This window comes from Oncorhynchus keta, chromosome 10 (genome assembly GCF_023373465.1).
Source record: "Oncorhynchus keta strain PuntledgeMale-10-30-2019 chromosome 10, Oket_V2, whole genome shotgun sequence".
Taxonomy (NCBI): Eukaryota; Metazoa; Chordata; class Actinopteri; order Salmoniformes; family Salmonidae; genus Oncorhynchus; species Oncorhynchus keta.
In genome coordinates this window covers 66933063-66951433 of record NC_068430.1, presented here as the reverse complement: position 1 = coordinate 66951433, position 18371 = coordinate 66933063, and the positions used below count along the sequence as shown (strand labels likewise).

The 18371-nt window shown below is 40.4% G+C and overlaps 2 protein-coding genes across 4 annotated transcripts; one reads left to right on the top strand and one right to left on the bottom strand.

Moving 5' to 3' along the window:
* Positions 1 to 2058: 2058 nt before the first annotated feature.
* Positions 2059 to 6581, bottom strand: LOC118389584 (lengsin-like). Of its 3 annotated transcripts, none has more exons than XM_035779474.2 (5): positions 5811 to 6581; positions 5122 to 5232; positions 3888 to 4560; positions 3579 to 3745; positions 2059 to 3412 (listed from the first exon to the last, which is right to left on the bottom strand). In XM_035779474.2, exons 2-5 carry the CDS (start codon positions 5212 to 5214, stop codon positions 2198 to 2200), a joined length of 2148 nt encoding a protein of 715 aa, XP_035635367.1. In that variant the 5' UTR covers positions 5215 to 5232; positions 5811 to 6581; the 3' UTR covers positions 2059 to 2197. The 3 variants fall into 3 exon arrangements, with proteins under 3 accessions (XP_035635367.1, XP_035635370.1, XP_035635368.1); XM_035779477.2 differs by lacking the exon at positions 5811 to 6581 and having other exon boundaries at positions 3888 to 4345; positions 4489 to 4560; positions 5122 to 5171; XM_035779475.2 differs by lacking the exon at positions 5811 to 6581 and having other exon boundaries at positions 4965 to 5223.
* A 7230-nt stretch (positions 6582 to 13811) lies between these two features.
* On the top strand, positions 13812 to 17977 carry LOC118389286 (protein tyrosine phosphatase type IVA 1-like). Its single transcript, XM_035779181.2, has 6 exons — positions 13812 to 13978; positions 15104 to 15695; positions 15908 to 16000; positions 16113 to 16243; positions 16502 to 16576; positions 16869 to 17977. The coding sequence occupies exons 2-6, from the start codon at positions 15591 to 15593 to the stop codon at positions 16984 to 16986; spliced, it is 522 nt and encodes a 173-aa protein (XP_035635074.1). The 5' UTR covers positions 13812 to 13978; positions 15104 to 15590; the 3' UTR covers positions 16987 to 17977.
* Positions 17978 to 18371: the final 394 nt, after the last annotated feature.

The following is an 18371-nucleotide window of genomic DNA, read 5'->3' as shown; positions in this document are numbered from 1 at the left end:
AGACATGCCTGCAATCTCCACAGGGCAGTCTACGTGGCCTAAGCAACTTCCAACCCCAACTGACCCCTGCTAGATTGCGGGAGAGTCAGACGAGATTGGAAGAGATCAGACGGAAAAGGCTCAGTTTACATGAGTATGAGGAACCTGTCAGCAACTTAAGGCCAGGGCAGAGCCAGGATTCTCTCAGGCTGTCTATTTCTCTACTCTCGAAAGAGCTAAAGGAAGGTCGTCAGAGAGAGGCCTGGATAAAAGGCACAGTGCGGCAGAGCTTGCAGGCAGCTCCGAACACAGTTCTAATCAGGGACCATCCAGCCACAGAGAGGAACTCACCCCAGGAGGTCAACAGGAAGAGGGAAACAGAATTGAATAACAAAAATATAAACTAACCAACTTCAGTGATGCACAAAGGTCTGTCTCAACATACGATATCACGACCAGGATAGAGAGGAATCCTCTTGATGACTGGCAAGAGCCTCTCTCCAGGACGATGTCGGCAGCCCAACTGGGAATACAACTAAAGGAACCTTTGCTCAAGCCCTCCAACTTCAGACCAACTGGACTTAATGTGGAGAGCTCTAAAGGGCTAAAATGTTTGAATGGAATACCAGAGGAGAAGGAGGGCCCCACCAGGAAGAGTCATGAATCCACTGACCAGCTGGCCAACAGCTCCGACTTGGTGCTCTCCGCAGACAAAGAGAAAACACGCCAAAGTGTGAATCCATTGAAACTCAGAACTTCTGTGACATCAATAAAGAATATAGAGCATGCCGATGTTTCAGTGGAGAAAATGGTGGAGAAAACGCCACACAAGGTAGAAGGAGCAGAACTCCAAAGACAGAATTAATTCAGATCCACACTTCAAAGGATAGGTTCAGTGAGATCAAAGCATTTAGTGCAGGCTGACATTTCAGCAGAGCAGAGAACCATCTCAGATCCTCCTGGATAACCGTCAGCTGTGGGACTTACTGCGTCTTACTACTTACTAAGGGTCATTCTCCAAGCCCTTCCAGGTCATCACACAATGCAGCTGGCACTGAAACCGAAAAGGAACAACAGCATAATTCTCCCAGCCCAGCAGGTAAATCATCATCTCCTGGGTTAACTACTAGCTGGGTTAGAAAGAGCTTTAGAAAGAAATGTGAACCAGAGAAGAACTCTGGAGAGCAAACAAACACAGTGGAGAGTCAAGCATCAATTCATTCAGACACCAGGCGGAAACGAGCATATAGCCGGTTTGAGAGTTTTGTTACATTTGACAACAAGCCTTCAGATAAACCGACAACTACTGCAAACAGATATGACTCAGACAAACACAGGAGTTTGTTTGTGAGACATCCCTCTATTAGTTCCATACACAGCTATCAGACTGAAACTACGCCCAATGAAAATAAGCTTGGCCGATTCATACAACGGGTGGAGAATCTCATCAGCAACAAGTGAATGTGTAAATGTTGTCTATGATCAAGGCAATAACAGCACTGTTCTATGACATGGTTTGTATTGTAAATTAGACTGTTAAGTCTTTAGGGAATTTGCATGTATTTTTTGCACTGGTTATGGGATACATTTGATTGGAAAATAGATGTATATATTGGAATGTTCTAATATGGCAAGTGTGCAGATTCTGATAAAGCCATTTTTTCCCCCCTTAGTAGTGAAATGGTCATTTAGATTGTCCCTTAGTTGTCAATCGAATACCCCAAACGTGAGTATATTACTGTCCTTTGTTTTGAGTTCCTTGTAGACATTTTGTTTTATAAAGTGCGTACATGCATAGGACAATAATTGCTTCAATATAAGGTACCCTGTGTTCTGTGTTCAGCTATACATGCAAAATAACTTTCAATGTCAGTATTCAGTGTAAAGTGGCCAGTTTCCTTTCATACATTTTCCCATAGCACTGTAGTAGGTTGAGAATGTTATTTATGTTTGTGTACCATGCTGACAGCTATCTACTGTAAGGCATCATAATTCAAGACCCAAACCCCAGATGTTTCCTACTCTCATTTAAATGTGATAATTAATTTTCAATTAATTTGGGCCCTGCACACATTTGTTGATATTTCAATCATGTTTTTATTGTTTTCTGTCAAATATGGAATAAAATATATATATATATATGTTGAAAGAAAGCATTGTGTGAATTCAATCAATCCATTTGTTTCACAGGAATCTGACTGTACAATATTGAGTACTTCTATATGAAATATTCCAGACATTTGTTTCTCTCTGCATCCAATTCTTCAGTCTCAATCTCAAATTGCTTCAGAGCAATAAAATACTGCACAAATGGTTCTCCCAGCGCTCCGCGAATCACATGGTCTTCACTCAAAGCCACCAGAGAGTCCTCCAGCTTCACGGGGATGGCAAACTGCTGTTTCCCCAGCTGGGTGTGGGTGGAGGCCCTGGTCAGACCCGTCTCAGCCGCCAGGTTGCGTTTGATACCGTCCAGTCCTGCCGCCACGGTGGCCGCCAGCACCACGTATGGGTTAGCCATGGCCGAGCCCAGCTTGTTGTCGATATGCATCTTCCGCCCGCCGTGGCATTTTACATTGAAGGCGCTGCTGTTGTCGTTGTAGCCATAGGTGGCGTAAAGCACGTTGTGCTTGGGGTCTTTAACCTTCTTGGCGATGTGGCTGCGGCAGCCCAGCCCAGGGGAGAGCAGGCAGCTCAGGGCGGCCGAGTGGCTCAAGAGCCCCGCAAGCCACTTCCTGCCAATCTCCGACAGCTCCCCTGCGCCGTGGTCCCCGGTGTCGAAGAGACTACGGTGGCCGTTGGCGTCCCAGAGAGAGTGGGAAAGCACCCCGGCGTTGTACATGCTGTCGTCGGTGAAGAAGCTGGCGTTGTAGCTGTATTTCCTTGCCATCTCTTTGATGCCAGTATGAAACGTGAAGGCGGTGTCGGCGGCCGCGATGCCAAACTCCGGCCTCAAGTTGATCTCCATCTGACCGGGCACCATGGCTGAGGCCAAACTGTCCACATCGGCCCCCATGCAGTACATCCCATTCACCAGCTGCTGGAAGAAGGGCAGGTCGTGGTTGCTGGCCAGGGTGGTGGCAGGGAACAGCATGGTCTTGGGGGCCACCCTGTCGGACGCACCCAGGACACAGCACTCGTAGGTGAAGGATGAGTACAGGAAGAAACCCATGTTCTGGAGCTGCCCCATCAGCTGCTTGGCAATGAGGCGGGGTGCGGTACGCAGGGGGCTGCCGGTTATCATGCAGGGGTCACAGATGACCCGGGCCGTCTGCTCTGCCCAGGGCAGCACCCTGAAGGTCGACAGGTCTGGGATAAGCAACACGTCGCTACTGAAGTTGGCAGGGTTGTTGGCGTGGTCCACCTCACAGCTCTTAGGGCTCAGGGTCAGCTCTAGGTAGCTTCTTGGCATCGGCACCCCGTATACTGCTTTCTCCTGTAAAGATTTTTTTTAAAGGTTTACATCATGGGACTTTTCCTATAGGCAAGCATAACCATTGAGAAACCATTTCAACAAATAGCATTATAACATTGTGGGTTGCCTCAATACACTATAGCTAGTACGTTTCAGGATGTTTGTGTACTGTGTGTGAGATGATTACATGAAAGAAGCGGACTGGCACTGTCTTAGACCTGGATACCCCATGGAGATCTGTGGCCTCGAAGCGAACAAAGTTGATATTCTCCCGGGCAATCTGCTGCTTGATGTGCTCCATGGCTGAGACAAAGCTCTGAGTCCCAGACTTATCCATGTTGTCTTTACTGTTATCTATCAGAAAAAGAGCCAAAAGCAACTATCATGTCTGTAAAAAAAAGATAGTCGCTTGTGATGGAACTACTTTATTAGCTACAAGTTTATACAAAATAAGAATATAAGATTTTTGATAAATCTAATCCAAAACCAGACTAACCTCCACAGTTGGCACTGCTGCTCTCGAACGTGGACGACCGTACTCCGGATTGCCTGTTTGCTCCAGTCACATCTGACCTGTATGAGGTTGACGAGTCCATACCGGAGCTAAGCTGGAGGGAGCTGTTGTCCCTGGACCTGGTGGACACCCCTCCGGAAGCATCAGAGTGGGGCTTGAAAGTGGTGAAGGAGGACTGGGACTCCGGCCGTCCATCTCCCCTGTTGGTGCCATGCAGGTAGGTGTAAGGGGCTGGGCTCCCAGGACGCCCACCCTCCTCCTTCCCCTGGGCACCAAGCATGGAACTATCCTTCAGGATACTCTTCAACTCATCCATGGTCTGTCTGGAGACCCCCAACTCGCCCTTTGGGCTGTAGGTGCAACCTTCTCTGGACCACTCCACCCTGGAGGGGGGGCCCTCATCCTGCCTGTGTCGATCCCTCTCTGGAGACACAGAGGGTCTGTGGGAGTGGGGAGAGAGGCCGATAGAGATGATGGTGGGGTTGCTTTCTGAGGGCCTGGGGCTGCTCACATAGTCGGTGTGGTGGACTATGGACGGCCCCCCTCTGTCCCAGTCCCCTGGAGCCACGTGTTTCACACTCACCTTCACCCCCTTCTTCTTGCCCAGGCTCATTCCACTGCCATCTACCTGGTCTCTGAGCCTACTTGAGCCCTCCTGGAAACACCACCCAACCACAAAATATATACAGTATTTGTAAGTACTTTTCATATATTTATTATATAGTTATTAATAAACATATATATTTATTAATATATATATATATATATATATATATATATATATATATATATATATATATATATATATATATACATTTTAATATAACAAATAGATTACAGTTAAATGAACAATGCATTTGTTACACCATATTAAAACAAAAGGAATGGAAAAGGATTTCTTTTCTTTTTCAGATTATGGAATAGTGATGTTTTTTAAAGTTTCTTCAATTCAGTTACCATTCATGGGTAAAAAGAAACAACAACAACGTTGTGTCCAAATCCAAAACCCCATACTGGGATTTACAGGTCTAAAAAATATAAAAGAGCTAGAGATGTTACCTCGAGAACGAGATCCTCTGAGTCATGCGTTCCTTTTATACTCATTTGTGAGTTTTGACCTGAGATTTGAGTGCCTTCATTGGAAACCAGAGCTATGCTCGCACATTTATTTTATGGACAATTGGCACAATGGTGATGGATTGGAAAATTCTCTCACCGCACCCATGGGCACTCCTGTTGGACACTGGTATCCACTGACAACTGGTAGAGACTGAAACACTTCTGCTTTCACCCCACTGGCAATTAACATCCACGATTCAATATCCCCCTTTGTGTGAATGCAAAGGGAGGTGGAGACAAAAACACACAGCTCAGCTATTTTGTTTGTGCCTCTAATCATGACATTCAGGCAGTTTCTAGAAAGATGCATTTAGTTCAAAAGTACTGAGAAACATTAACATATTTATCAGGCATTACAATAGATGTTGTAACTCAAGCTTTTTGCTGATATAAACTCTTCTATGGTAAATAACTAAACTACCGTCTGTATGAAATAAAAATAGATTTGATATGGCTTCACAAAACCATTAAATCAAGACTGGGACCAAATATGCTCTCTTTTCTATAATATATATTTTTTCGATAGTGAGATTAGTTTATATTTAGATTCATTTGTGCAACATTGGCATATATGACCTAGATTGAATTTAGTGCTCATCCAAGACAGTGTAACAACTTGATAACAACTTTATTACAATATTATTAAGAACAACTATACAACTATACTATATCATAAAATACTTTTCTCTGAAATACCTAATAAGATTTTAAAAAACATGTAATATAGACTGCAATACAGAATATAGCCTAGCTATAGCCTACTTATAAATACCTAGTGCATTTTACCTGCTAAGATGTGTGCATCATGATGTGTAGAATTCCGGTCACTTGACTTTTGAAAGAATAGCCTATTTGTTGCCACATAGGTCTAATAGGGCCTAAATGATGTTCGTCACTAGCTTCTATGAGAAGGGTTCTATTCCAGCCCGCAAATCGGGGTGTTCCTGCATGTAGGCATTCCTGCATCTGCAGGAAACCCTCTTTATACTTCTATTCGTTCATTTTTAAGCTTTTGTCTCAGTCGGCATTCAAGTAACGATAAGGAATTCCACTCGACCACGCCCACAAATTGGGGAAAAGATTGGTTTCAAGATTGTATCTGTAAATTGTCCAGACCGGATGTCATTTTTTGGTGTTTTTACAAACGGTAGCCTTACTACATAGATTAGCGTACATAAAATGTGATTTCTGACAACGTTGTAGGCTACACCTCAGTAAACTCGGACGGATGCCGATGCCTTTTTGAAGTTTGTTTTGGTGCAGTCCGGACCGACCTTGATTTCCACATCCACGGACATTGGTTTTTGGTCCGGTCTGGACCAAATCTGAACCAATCATAGGCGTCTATGTTTGGTTCCGATTTGGTGCGGTCCAGACCGACCTTGATTTCAATGTCTACGGATATAGATTTTTGGTCCGTTCCAGACCAAATCTGGTCCAATCATATGTTTGCTTCAGATTTTGTCCAGTCTGGACCCGCCCAAGCTCCGAGTGGCACAGTGGTCTAAGGCACTGCATCTCAGTCCTTGAGGCGTCACTACCGACACCGTGGTTCGAATCCAGGCTGTATCACAACTGACCGTGATTGGGAGTCCCATAGGGCAGCGCACAAATGGCCCAGCGCTGTCCAGGTTTGGCCAGTGTAGGCCGTCATTGTAAAATAATAATTTTTCTTAACGGACTTGCCTAGTTAAATAAAGGTTAAATAAAATATAAACTAAATAACTAATTCAAAACCAAAATTGAGGCTGATTTCAACATCGGGAAAATACATATTTTCAATGTCTGGAAAATAAATATTTTCGACATCTGGAAAATGTCTATTGTCAATTTTCATTCAGAACTGGAAATACGTATTTTTTCAACGTCCGCAAAAGATGCCTTTCAATGTCCTGGAAAATATGTATTTTAAATGTACAGAAAATATGTATTTTCACCTCTCATTAAGAACCTAAATTAAACCAAACCTTAACGTCTGGAAAATACATATTTTGCACGTCTTTTCAACGTAATTTTGCTTAGTTAGGACTATTCTAGTTTTTTGGGGGTGGGGGGGTCTCTTCGTAACATATTGTACGTTTTGCAAATTCATAACATATCATACGAATTGTAATTCGTAACATATCATACTAAATGGATGATGGACATCCACAAATTATTACATACCATACGAAATGTAACATTTCATACTAAAGGGAGTGTCCCGGATTCATGTTCAGAGTAATAAGAAATGCTCTGAGGCTAGGTTGTAGCTACGGTAGATAGTGTCCTTCGCCCCCACTTGCGGGGCACGGGTTTCTTCAGAATCCAGCAGGCGGGAGGCGGGGCGACTGGTAAACAGTATCTTTCACAGTGCCTGTTGGGCACTGTTTAAAAAATACAAATACATTTAAGGGTTGGATCAGCTTAATATTGCGGAAAGATTGTTGCTTCCATCAATGTAATTGTCTGCATCATTTCCAATCCCCCATATATTTTTGGGGTAAATATATATATCCATATACATACACGTATGCATACATATACACATACAGTATATACATACACATACCTACAGTGGGGAGAACAATTATTTGATACACTGCCGATGTTGCAGGTTTTCCTACTTACAAAGCATGTAGAGGTCTGTAATTTCTATCATATGTACACTTCAACTGTGAGAGACGGAATCTAAAACAAAAATCCAGAAAATCACATTGTATGATTTTTAAGTAATTAATTTGCATTTTATTGCATGACATAAGTATTTTATACATCAGAAAAGCAGAACTTAATATTTGGTGCAGAAACCTTTGTTTGCAATTACAGAGATTATACGTTTCCTGTAGTTTTTGACCAGGTTTGCACACACTGCAGCAGGAATTTTGGCCCACTCCTCCATACAGACCTTCTCCAGATCCTTCAGGTTTCGGGGCTGTCGCTGGGCAATACGGACTTTCAGCTCCCTCCAAAGATTTTCTATTGGGTTCAGGTCTGGAGACTGGCTAGGCCAGAACCGTTTTTGGACCTGTCACCAAAAACGAGCTACATATGGACAATGCCAAAATAAATGATCTAATGACTCTGCTACCTCACAGCAAAATCTGCAGAGCTGGGAAGATTGTATCCCCCATATATATATAACATTCTATTGGTTGCAAGAATTTTGTATAGTAATTTAAATTGAAAACTTCGAAATTTTGAAACCGGCGTTGTTTTGAGTATCAATTCATAAACCATGTGCCATGGAATGGGTACATCGAAAATCTCTTCCCAACTATTTTGCAATTTATATGGCACAGCTGTCCGTTTTTTGGTCCTTAAATGAAACGGGTATATGTTTTTATTTATCACACTTTTCTTAAACCATGTAGGTTCTTTAATACAGGGCCAACATACAAGTTCCTTACTTTTTTCTCCTTCTACTTGCCTCTTCCATTTTTTTGTGGTAATGATGCAATTAATTGGTTGTAATTTTGGGTAGAGCAGACATTTACATATGTTTGTGTTAGCTGCATGTGTGACATAACTCCACCAGTCCTATTTATAATATCATTCACTAAAAGTATACCTTTGTTTTTAAATTTCTTCGAAAATTACATTTTTTAAAAATCAATTAGTATATTTGAGTTTAACCACAATATTTGTTGTATTATTTGTTCTGTCTTTTCAGGTGGATTCAACTGAAATTGCAACCAACTTTCTAAGGCTTGTTTAAAAAATAATTATATTTTTGAGATTATTTCCTTTTCAAATAACCGAAAGTGAGCAGGTGTAATCTGAATAAAGGGAAAAAGGCCATTCTTGAACATAGGATGAGACATTCCTACCAATTTACTAGAGAACCAGTCTGGTTTTAAGTATAACTTTTTTTTACAACTGATGCCTTTAGTGAGAGGTCTAATGCTTTAATATTTAATCATTTCTGCCTTCTGAATTCATATTCGTTATCTAAATAGGCTCTTTTAATTTTGTCTGGCTTGCCGTTCCAAATCAAATTGAATATATTTTGTTTATATAATTTAAAAAGCAGGTCACTAGCTGTAGGTAAAACCATAAGCAAATAGGTCAACTGTGATATGACTAAAGAGTTAATCAGGGTGATTTTTCCACAAATAGACAGATATTTTCCTTTCCATGGTATCTATTTGTGCTAACTTTCTATAATAAAAATGTATTAGAGTGAGATCATTTCTTTCTTTTGGGATTTGTATACCGAATATGTCCACATCTCCGTCAGACCATTTAATTGGTAAACTACACGGTAATGTAAAATGTGCTTTTTTTAGTGATCCAGTACGTAATATAGTATACTTATCATAACTTGGTTTTAATACAGAGAGGATAGCAAAAGTATCTAGATCCTCTCTGAGGCCGTGGAGAGATTCTAATTGTGGTTTTAAAAGAAAACATAAATCATCAACGTACAATGGCACTTTAGTTTTTAAACCACGGATTTCTAATCCCTTAATATTATTGTTTGATCTAATTTTAACAGCTAACATTTCGAATAAATAGATATGCCGATAGTGGACAACCTTGTTTTACTCCTCTAGCTAGTTTAAAACTTTCTGAGATGTAGCCATTATTTACTATTTGACACCTACATAACTTTAACCCATTTTATAATGGGTTAATATATATAAAATATATAAAATATTTTAGGCATTTATATATAAACACCAGCCGTACTTTATCAAAAGCCTTTTCAAAATCAGCTATGAAAACCAGGCCTGGTGTCCCCGATATTTCATAGTATTCTATTGTTTCCAGTACTTGTCTTATATTATCTCCAATGTATCGTCCGTGTAAAACACCTGTCTGATTAGGATTAATAATATCTAACAACACTTTTTTAAATTCTATGCGCCAAGCATTTTGCTAATATTTTTGCATCACAACACTGAATTTTTTTTTACATGGACTGGATCTTTATATATACCACTTGGGTCCTGTTTCAGTAATAATGATATCAGACCTTCTTGTTGTGTGTCTGATAATCTACTATTTGTATGAGTGGTTAAAACATGCTAATAATGGTCCTCTGAGTATATCATAAAAAATGTTGTATACTTCCACTGGTACTGTATGCCTTCCAGTCCTGGATTTCCCCAGCCTTAAAGGCTTTAATTGTATCAAGAAGTTCCTCCTCTGTAATTGTCCTTCACATGAGTCTTTCTGTACAGATGTTAATTTTACATTATTATTAGGGAAAAAATCCATACAATTAGTTTCAGTTAGTGGAGATGGAGGAGACTGAAAGGAAAACATATTCTTTAAGTACTTCCTCTTTCAAAATATCATTTGGTGAATCATGCATGATTCCATCATTTGTAACAAGTTTCAATACATTTGTTTTGGTAGCATTTCTATATTGAAGATTGAAAAATAATTTGGTGCATTTTCCCCAATATTCCATCCAGTTCACTTAATTTGAATAATATATTACACTGGATCTTTCTTGAATAAGTTCCTCCATTTCTTTTTGTTTTTCCTCTAACTTATTCTGTTTCTCTATGGTAGTTTTTATTGCTATCTAACTGTACTGTTAGTCCTTCAAATTCCTTTGTTAATATGAACTCCTTTGATCTAAATTGCTTGTTTTATAGATGAGTACTGAATTTAATGGCCTCTAAAGGCACATTTAAAAGTGTCCCATACAATAAGGGGATCTGCTGTACCTATGTTATGTCTGAAAAAGTCCGTTATAAATTCTTCTGTCCTATTTCTAAACAATGTATCATCAAGTAGGCTTTGATTAAATTTCCAATATCCTCGCCCACATGGAAATTCTGTAAGAGTAATACAGAATATGCCACATTCTGTCCCCTATCAACACTTTTTAAACGTTTAGTTCCAGAGAGAATGGCATAAGAAAGTAGTCAAGACGACTAGCTTGATTAAGCCTCCGCCATGTATATCTCACTAGGTCAGGGTATTTAAGTCTCCATATATCCACTAATTCCAATATATCAATGACATTCATGATTTCCTTAAGTGCCTTCAGGGTGATAGTTTGTAGTGTGATTACCTTTCCGGTCCATAGAGGTATTTAAGACCGTATTAAAATCTCCCACAATAATAATAGAGTCTAGTGTTGCTTGTAGAGTTGATAAATTCTTATATATATTTTCAAATAAGCTTGGATCATCATTATTTGGACAGTATAGGTTAGTAAGCCATATCTGATCCAATAACATATTTAAAATAAGTAATGCCTTGTAACCAACGATGGAGAAGGCGTGTTTGCAGAGGAGCATGGTTTATATAGCAAGATAGCTACTCTACTGGTGCCAAAGTATGGCTGTAGGGTTTCAGCAAATATTATTAAAAGTGTACCCAATTCATCTATGGCACAGATATATAAAAAAAATATAAATATAAAAAATATAAATGCAACGTGCAACGATTTCAACAATTTTACTGAACTACAATTCATATGAGGAATTCAGTCAATTGAGATGAATTCGTAAGGCCTTAATCTATGGATTTCACATGACTGGGCAGGGGCACAGCCATTGGTGGGCCTGGGAGGGCATAGGCCCACCTACTTGGGAGCCAGGCCCAGTCAATCCAATGATCATGCTGTTTAATCAGCTTCTTTATGTGCCACACCTGTCAGGTGGATGGATCATCTTGGCAAAGGAGAAATGTTCACTAACAGGGATGCAAACATATTTGTGCAGAAAATTGGAGATAAATAAGCTTTTTGTGTGTATGGAACATTTCTGGGATCTTTTATTCCAGCTCATGAAACATGGGACCAACACTTTACATGTTGCGTTTATATTTTTGTTTAGTATATGTTTCCCCTTTCATCTGTGTCTGGTGTTAGCTAGTTATTGGCCAGCTAGGTCTTCAGTCAGCATAGAACAAAAGGGGGTGAGGGTTGTTCAAAACTCTGACGCAGCTGTCAAGTCAAGACATCCGTCAGTGCTGCTGTGAACAGCATCACAAGAGACATGCCAAATGGGATAATAAAAATGGATATCTCTGATGCATTTCAGTGTTGTTGCAATTTCCATGTTGTTGCTTTGTGTATCACCAAATGTGCCTGAGAGGATTTTACTGCAACACTGCTCAATTCATCCAAGTTGCTTGACATAGGCGTTTCAAAGAGCTGTCAAGGGGAGCTCATGAATATAGCCCCCCCCACCCCAACTCAGCCTGTCTTTTCAAACTTCCTGGTAGTTGCCCCCAGGTGGTGAGGGTAGGTAACAACATCTCCTCCCCTCTGATCCTCAACACTGGGGCCCCACAAGGGTGCGTTCTGAGCCCTCTCCTGTACTCCCTGTTCACCCACGACTGTGTGGCCACGCACGCCTCCAACTCAATCATCAAGTTTGCGGACGACACAACAGTGGTAGGCTTGATTACCAACAACGACGAGACGGCCTACAGGGAGGAGGTGAGGGCCCTCGGAGTGTGTTGTCAGGAAAATAACCTCACACTCAACATCAACAAAACTAAGGAGATGATTGTGGACTTCAGGAAACAGCAGAGGGAACACCCCCCTATCCACATCGATGGAACAGTAGTGGAGAGGGTAGCAAGTTTTAAGTTCCTCGGCATACACATCACAGACAAACTGAATTGGTCCACTCACACAGACAGCCTCGTGAAGAAGGCGCAGCAGCGCCTCTTCAACCTCAGGAGGCTGAAGAAATTCGGCTTGTCACCAAAAGCACTCACAAACTTCTACAGATGCACAATCGAGAGCATCCTGGCGGGCTGTATCACCACCTGGTAAGGCAACTGCTCCGCCCTCAACCGTAAGGCTCTCCAGAGGGTAGTGAGGTCTGCACAACGCATCACCGGGGGCAAACTACCTGCCCTCCAGGACACCTACACCACCCGATGTTACAGGAAGGCCATAAAGATCATCAAGGACATCAACCACCCGAGCCACTGCCTGTTCACCCCGCTATCATCCAGAAGGCGAGGTCAGTACAGGTGCATCAAAGCTGGGACCGAGAGACTGAAAAACAGCTTCTATCTCAAGGCCATCAGACTGTTAAACAGCCACCACTAACATTGAGTGGCCGCTGCCAACACACTGACACTGACTCAACTCCAGCCACTTTAATAATGGGAATTGATGGGAATGAAAAAATAAATATATCACTAGCCACTTTAAACAATGCTACCTTATATAATGTTACTTACCCTACATTATTCATCTCATATGCATACATATATACTGTACTCTATATCATCGACTGCATCCTTATGTAATAGTATGTATCACTAGCCACTTTAACTATGCCACATTGTTTACATACTCATCTTATATGTATATACTGTACTCTATACCATCTACTGTATCTTGCCTATGCTGCTCTGTACCATCACTCATTCATATATCCTTATGTACATATTCTTTATCCCCTTACACTGTGTATAAGACAGTAGTTTAGGAATTGTTAGTTAGATTACTTATTACTGCATTGTCGGAACTAGAAGCACAAGCATTTCGCTACACTCGCATTAACATCTGCTAACCATGTGTATGTGACAAATAAAATTTGATTTGATTTGATTTAGTTAGCCTTGAGATAAAAAGTACTTTTCAGAATGACTGTTCAGGACCTTACCTTATCCCTCAAATCGTTAAACTGAGACTAAAAAGCAACAAAAAATAGCTTATTTTGACTTTGTGGCTGTGAAAGCTAGTGGAAACCCTAAACCCCAAACAGAGGTAAATAAAACTTAATAAAGAGTTGGCTTCTTTTGCGCAGGACTACAATTTGATCCCAGAGAACATGCCCTTTTTGTAGGCTTTCTAGGGTGGGGTTTCAAGAGAGCTCTGAATAGTGATTTCCCGTTTGCCTTGCGTCGTACTAGTCGAGTAGACGCCGACTCCGCACGGAGGAATTGCCTAGACTGCATGGTGCAAAACCATTTAATATATTTACTTATTTTTAGGGACCGGCTGTATGATTAAGCTACAATCTTCAATGAGTAAGCATATCCCAGTAAGTGTCAATTTTCATATATAAATATTTTGTTACATTGTAGCTACTCGTGTTGTAATTCTGTATCAACTGGTCTTCCAATTTTTCAAATATTAAATCTCGGGCCTCTTCGACACATGCTTTGTTGTCTTTGTGAAATTGATACATGTGAGTTTTTCCTGTGATTAACGGTATGTTAAAGGTGTATGCGAAATTAAATAGGCTTTGCCGTTAGATTGACATTTTATTCGAGTTAAACGAGGTGGTGGGTTGCCTTTGGAGCGCCTTTGAGAAGCATTTTCGACATAGCTATTACCATCGTATAAAATGTACGCATTTTTCTTATGAACATGTCAGCAATATCATTGACCGTTTCTATAATCATTCTTACCTTAATTAACTGTAGTTTACTTAAACGAGGCGCTAAATATCTCACTATTCAAAATGTTGTTTCTCTATCTCAATGGACATGTACAAGTGCTCGGCTATGAGGCCTCTATACGGGTGATGGCGCCGAGTCTGCCTTCACAAAGGACAGTTTTATAGAAATCCTCTTTCATCATACTTATGTAAATTTCGATTTGTTTGGGTTTTGTCGTTGGACAGACGTCTAGGTTTGACGTCATTGTATTGTCTCTTAATTAAAGTTCCAATTTGGCACTAATGTTCAGAACAAAACATTATTTTCCAGCCGGAAAATATCGGATTAACTATCCATACGTCAAGCTTCTTAGACAGTATTTGGAGCACCAGCCAGAGAAAAACATATACAATGCTAAGGGAATTATACATGGCTTGTGACAAAAATAGCTTTGCTGACATTCTAACAAATTTTTCCTTCTGTCAACGAGGCATATAGTAGGCCAAATATGTAGATATTACTGCTTTTAGTATGCAATTATAAAGAAAAATAATATGTAGAAAGTTAAGCTGCGACTTTAGTAAGCTACATCCATCCTTCACACATTGGCAGTCGTGTTAGACCCATGAAATTAGACCTATGGTTAAGACCAGATCTGGACTGAAAGAGAGCAGCAATTATGTGTTTCCGTAACATTTTCTTTTTCAGTTGTTTTAGCCATTTCCCCCTTGAGTTTAGAGGCCTTGTAGCTTACTCCCTCCTCCTCCCACTCTTGTCTCTTGCAGCAGTTCTGTGGTGTTCTGGGTCACACATTTATGGAGTTTCTGAAGGGCAGTGGGGACTACTGCCAGGCACAGCACGCAGCTGCCTATGCAGACGAGTGAACAGCAGAACTCACCTCCTCTCCAAACACATTGGACCCACAGGAGGAGGATCTGAAACGTTGGCAGGATCAGGACACCTCCTAACCTACCAGCAGAACGAGCCTGGATGGGGTAACTCTACCTGCTGCACACTGCCCTCGTTGGCTTCTGCCTGGTCAGAATCAAGGGGGAACCTGTCTTGTTTCCCAAAGGAGAAGGGGTTTGATTTTGGTTGTCCACACCCTTTTTTTCTGCCAAATCTGACCTCCTTTCGCCCCATAGCCTTCTTTATCCCACTGGTCACGGTTGTGGGAGTATAGTTTGACATTTTGTTGATATTCCCTCTCCTTCTAAATAAGTGTTTTTGTTAGATTGTTTTGTGGAAGATCTCATTTTTTCGTCTGTCACCATGGCGCGTATGAACCGACCTGCCCCTGTGGAGATCACCTACAAAAACATGAGGTTCCTCATTACCCACAATCCAACCAATGCCACTTTGAATAAATTCATTGAGGTGAGCCCTCACATCATTAACACAGTGACGATATCAGAAATTAATTTTGTTATAAAACGTAATGAATGTTTTGGATTCTCATAGGTAGTCCCTCTCTTCCATAGTATAAAGGGTCTGTTTAGAAAATATAAATGTTTTCCCTGTGTAGTATGTCAAATGTATAATGGAATATGTTGCAGATCATATGAAAATAAAAGTACATTCTTCTACAGGAACTGAAGAAGTATGGAGTGACCACCGTTGTGAGAGTATGTGAGGCCACCTATGATTCCACCTTGGTGGGGAAAGAGGGAATACAGGTTCTGGTAAGCTTCAACATCACTTTTTACATCTACAATGCAGAACCTATTTACTACCATCTTTGTTTTGGTTTCTGAGAATGAGGGCAGATTAACTAATTTCCCCCTCCACCAATAGGATTGGGCGTTTGATGATGGAGCTCCCCCCTCTAACCAGATTGTTGATGATTGGTTGAACCTCCTGAAGACGAAGTTTAAGGAGGAGCCTGGTTGCTGCATTGCTGTCCACTGTGTAGCTGGCCTGGGGAGGTAAACTAGTGTTCTTATTTCCCCTCTTAGTATAGAAACATTTATAATCATGTAGCAAGGATATTTTTAAACATGTAATAAGTATTTATATTCAGAATTATGCTAGATTGATGATGCTAGTTCTTTGGTAAGAATGCCAAAAAACAATTATCCATAATACACAGTATTAAAAAGTCCCATAGTACCCTAACCCGAACTGCCTATTGTCATCTTTTCTTCTGAGTATTTCCAATGTTTTTTTGTGTGTTAAACTCCTAGAGCCCCTGTCATGGTTGCCCTGGCTTTGATTGAATGTGGGATGAAATATGAAGACGCTGTCCAGTTCATCCGGCAGTAAGTCTGATGCAAATACACTTTCATGTAGATCTCTATATACTGTAGCTGCAGCATTTTAAAATGGAGGCTAAAACACATGGTTTTTTAAATAATCGGACTGAGCTGCAATTGAGAAGTCGAAAGTTGAAATTGCATTATATTAACCCTTAACCCTTAATTACAGTGTAAGTACATTGTACTATTTCATTCAAAAAGGGAGGCTAGTCTATAAAACACACTGTTTTGAATTAATAGCACTCACCTGCAATTCAGATGATGTGAAATGACAATGTATTTTCTCTCGTAACAGGAAGCGTCGCGGAGCGTTCAACAGCAAGCAGCTTTTCTACCTGGAGAAGTATCGTCCAAAGATGCGCCTGCGCTTCAAAGACTCCAACGGCCACCGCAACAACTGCTGCATCCAGTAGTAAAGCCAACTAAACTCATAGTCCATGCCAACAATGCCCCTATAAAAATACATTCATTTCTTTATCTTATCTACTTGGCAGGCTTGATTTTTTTGAGTAAATCCATTGCATTGTGTTGAAGTATTTCTATTGGAAATTCATTCTCAAATAAGTAAAGTTTTCCCTTCTCAATGAAAAAATGTCAAGTGTCAAAAAAGAGGTTAGTTTGTGAACAAGTGACAGTGAGTGAGTGTTCTCTGTGTGTCCTTAGAATTGGAAAGGAGCACAGCCAGTGAAGTAATTTTGTGAACCTCCAGATGTTGGTTTATACATGTTGAACACATCCCAAGGTTTTAATTGGCAAGGGTGCTTATTACTTAAAAAAATATTATGAAAAGTACTGTAACGATGATTTAACATGAGTAGTTAGGTATCCCTTTAAATTTTATGATTCAGTTCGATACTGAATAGAAAGATGTATGCCTTCCTCCACATGGTTAAAACTTGAAATGCCTTACAATTAAAATGGAACAAAAAGGCAATCGAGTGGGTTTGTCATCCACTACATTAGAAAAGGTGTTTCATTTTTTTACTTGGAACAAAATAATGTTGCCTTTGTCTTGTGCAGGACGTCTACACACTTACGTCCTTTCAGTAACTTTTTAATATGAAATGCTTAATTGTTGCAATATTTGTTTATTGAAAGTCTGGGACCTTTTTATTTTTTTATTTTCTCTTATCAAACCTCGTTGATTAATTACTGCCATGTCCGAAATGTGATTTGTGTTTTTCGCTTTGAAACTGGACTTGCAACGTCTGCGATATTTTATATGCCTTTTTATTTTGATGTGCGTAACTTAATACTTGGATACTTGATGATTTATGTATTTGAAAATGTGTATTATTAGGTTGGCTATTTATACTATCAATGGATGTGTGTTTTAGTACCGTGAGCGACAAAGTGTAACTGTTCACCAACTTGTGAGAGTACATTAAAACGATACACTGAAAACTTGGTTTTAAATAATATCTTATTGTACTCCCATTAGTGAAGGCCTATAATGCCTTACTTGTTTTACACTGGCCTTGTTTGGTTTAATGGATTGTTCCAGTGGGCTTGTTCTGTCTATAGTACCAGCATTGGCACTAACAAAGAGTCAGACCTGTTTATGGGACTGCTGACTGGAACCGTGGCAGAGAAAGAGGAAGATTACGTACGGTTTCATAGAAGATCATGAGAAACCAATTCAGCTAATGAAAAGGTTATGCCAGAATATCCCCAAAAAAACAAGCCGTGCAGAGTCACGGTAGAGGTTTTCCTACTGGAAACGGCTTGAAACTGATCATGTCATTTTAATACATTTAGTGACACATAACATGTCATAATTAAGGTATACTTAACTGCA

Bases quoted from the DNA above. Each gene is read 5' to 3' on its own strand.
- LOC118389286 (XM_035779181.2), top strand. From the start codon at position 15,591: ATGGCGCGTATGAACCGACCTGCCCCTGTGGAGATCACCTACAAAAAC. The intron at 15,696-15,907 runs GTGAGCCCTCAC...ATTCTTCTACAG, and splicing joins CTTTGAATAAATTCATTGAG to GAACTGAAGAAGTATGGAGT. The intron at 16,001-16,112 runs GTAAGCTTCAAC...CTCCACCAATAG, and splicing joins AAGAGGGAATACAGGTTCTG to GATTGGGCGTTTGATGATGG.
- LOC118389584 (XM_035779474.2), bottom strand. From the start codon at position 5,214: ATGTTAATTGCCAGTGGGGTGAAAGCAGAAGTGTTTCAGTCTCTACCA. The intron at 3,746-3,887 runs GTTAGTCTGGTT...TTTTTCTGATAG, and splicing joins CAGCAGTGCCAACTGTGGAG to ATAACAGTAAAGACAACATG. The intron at 3,413-3,578 runs GTAATCATCTCA...AAATCTTTACAG, and splicing joins TGCCAGTCCGCTTCTTTCAT to GAGAAAGCAGTATACGGGGT.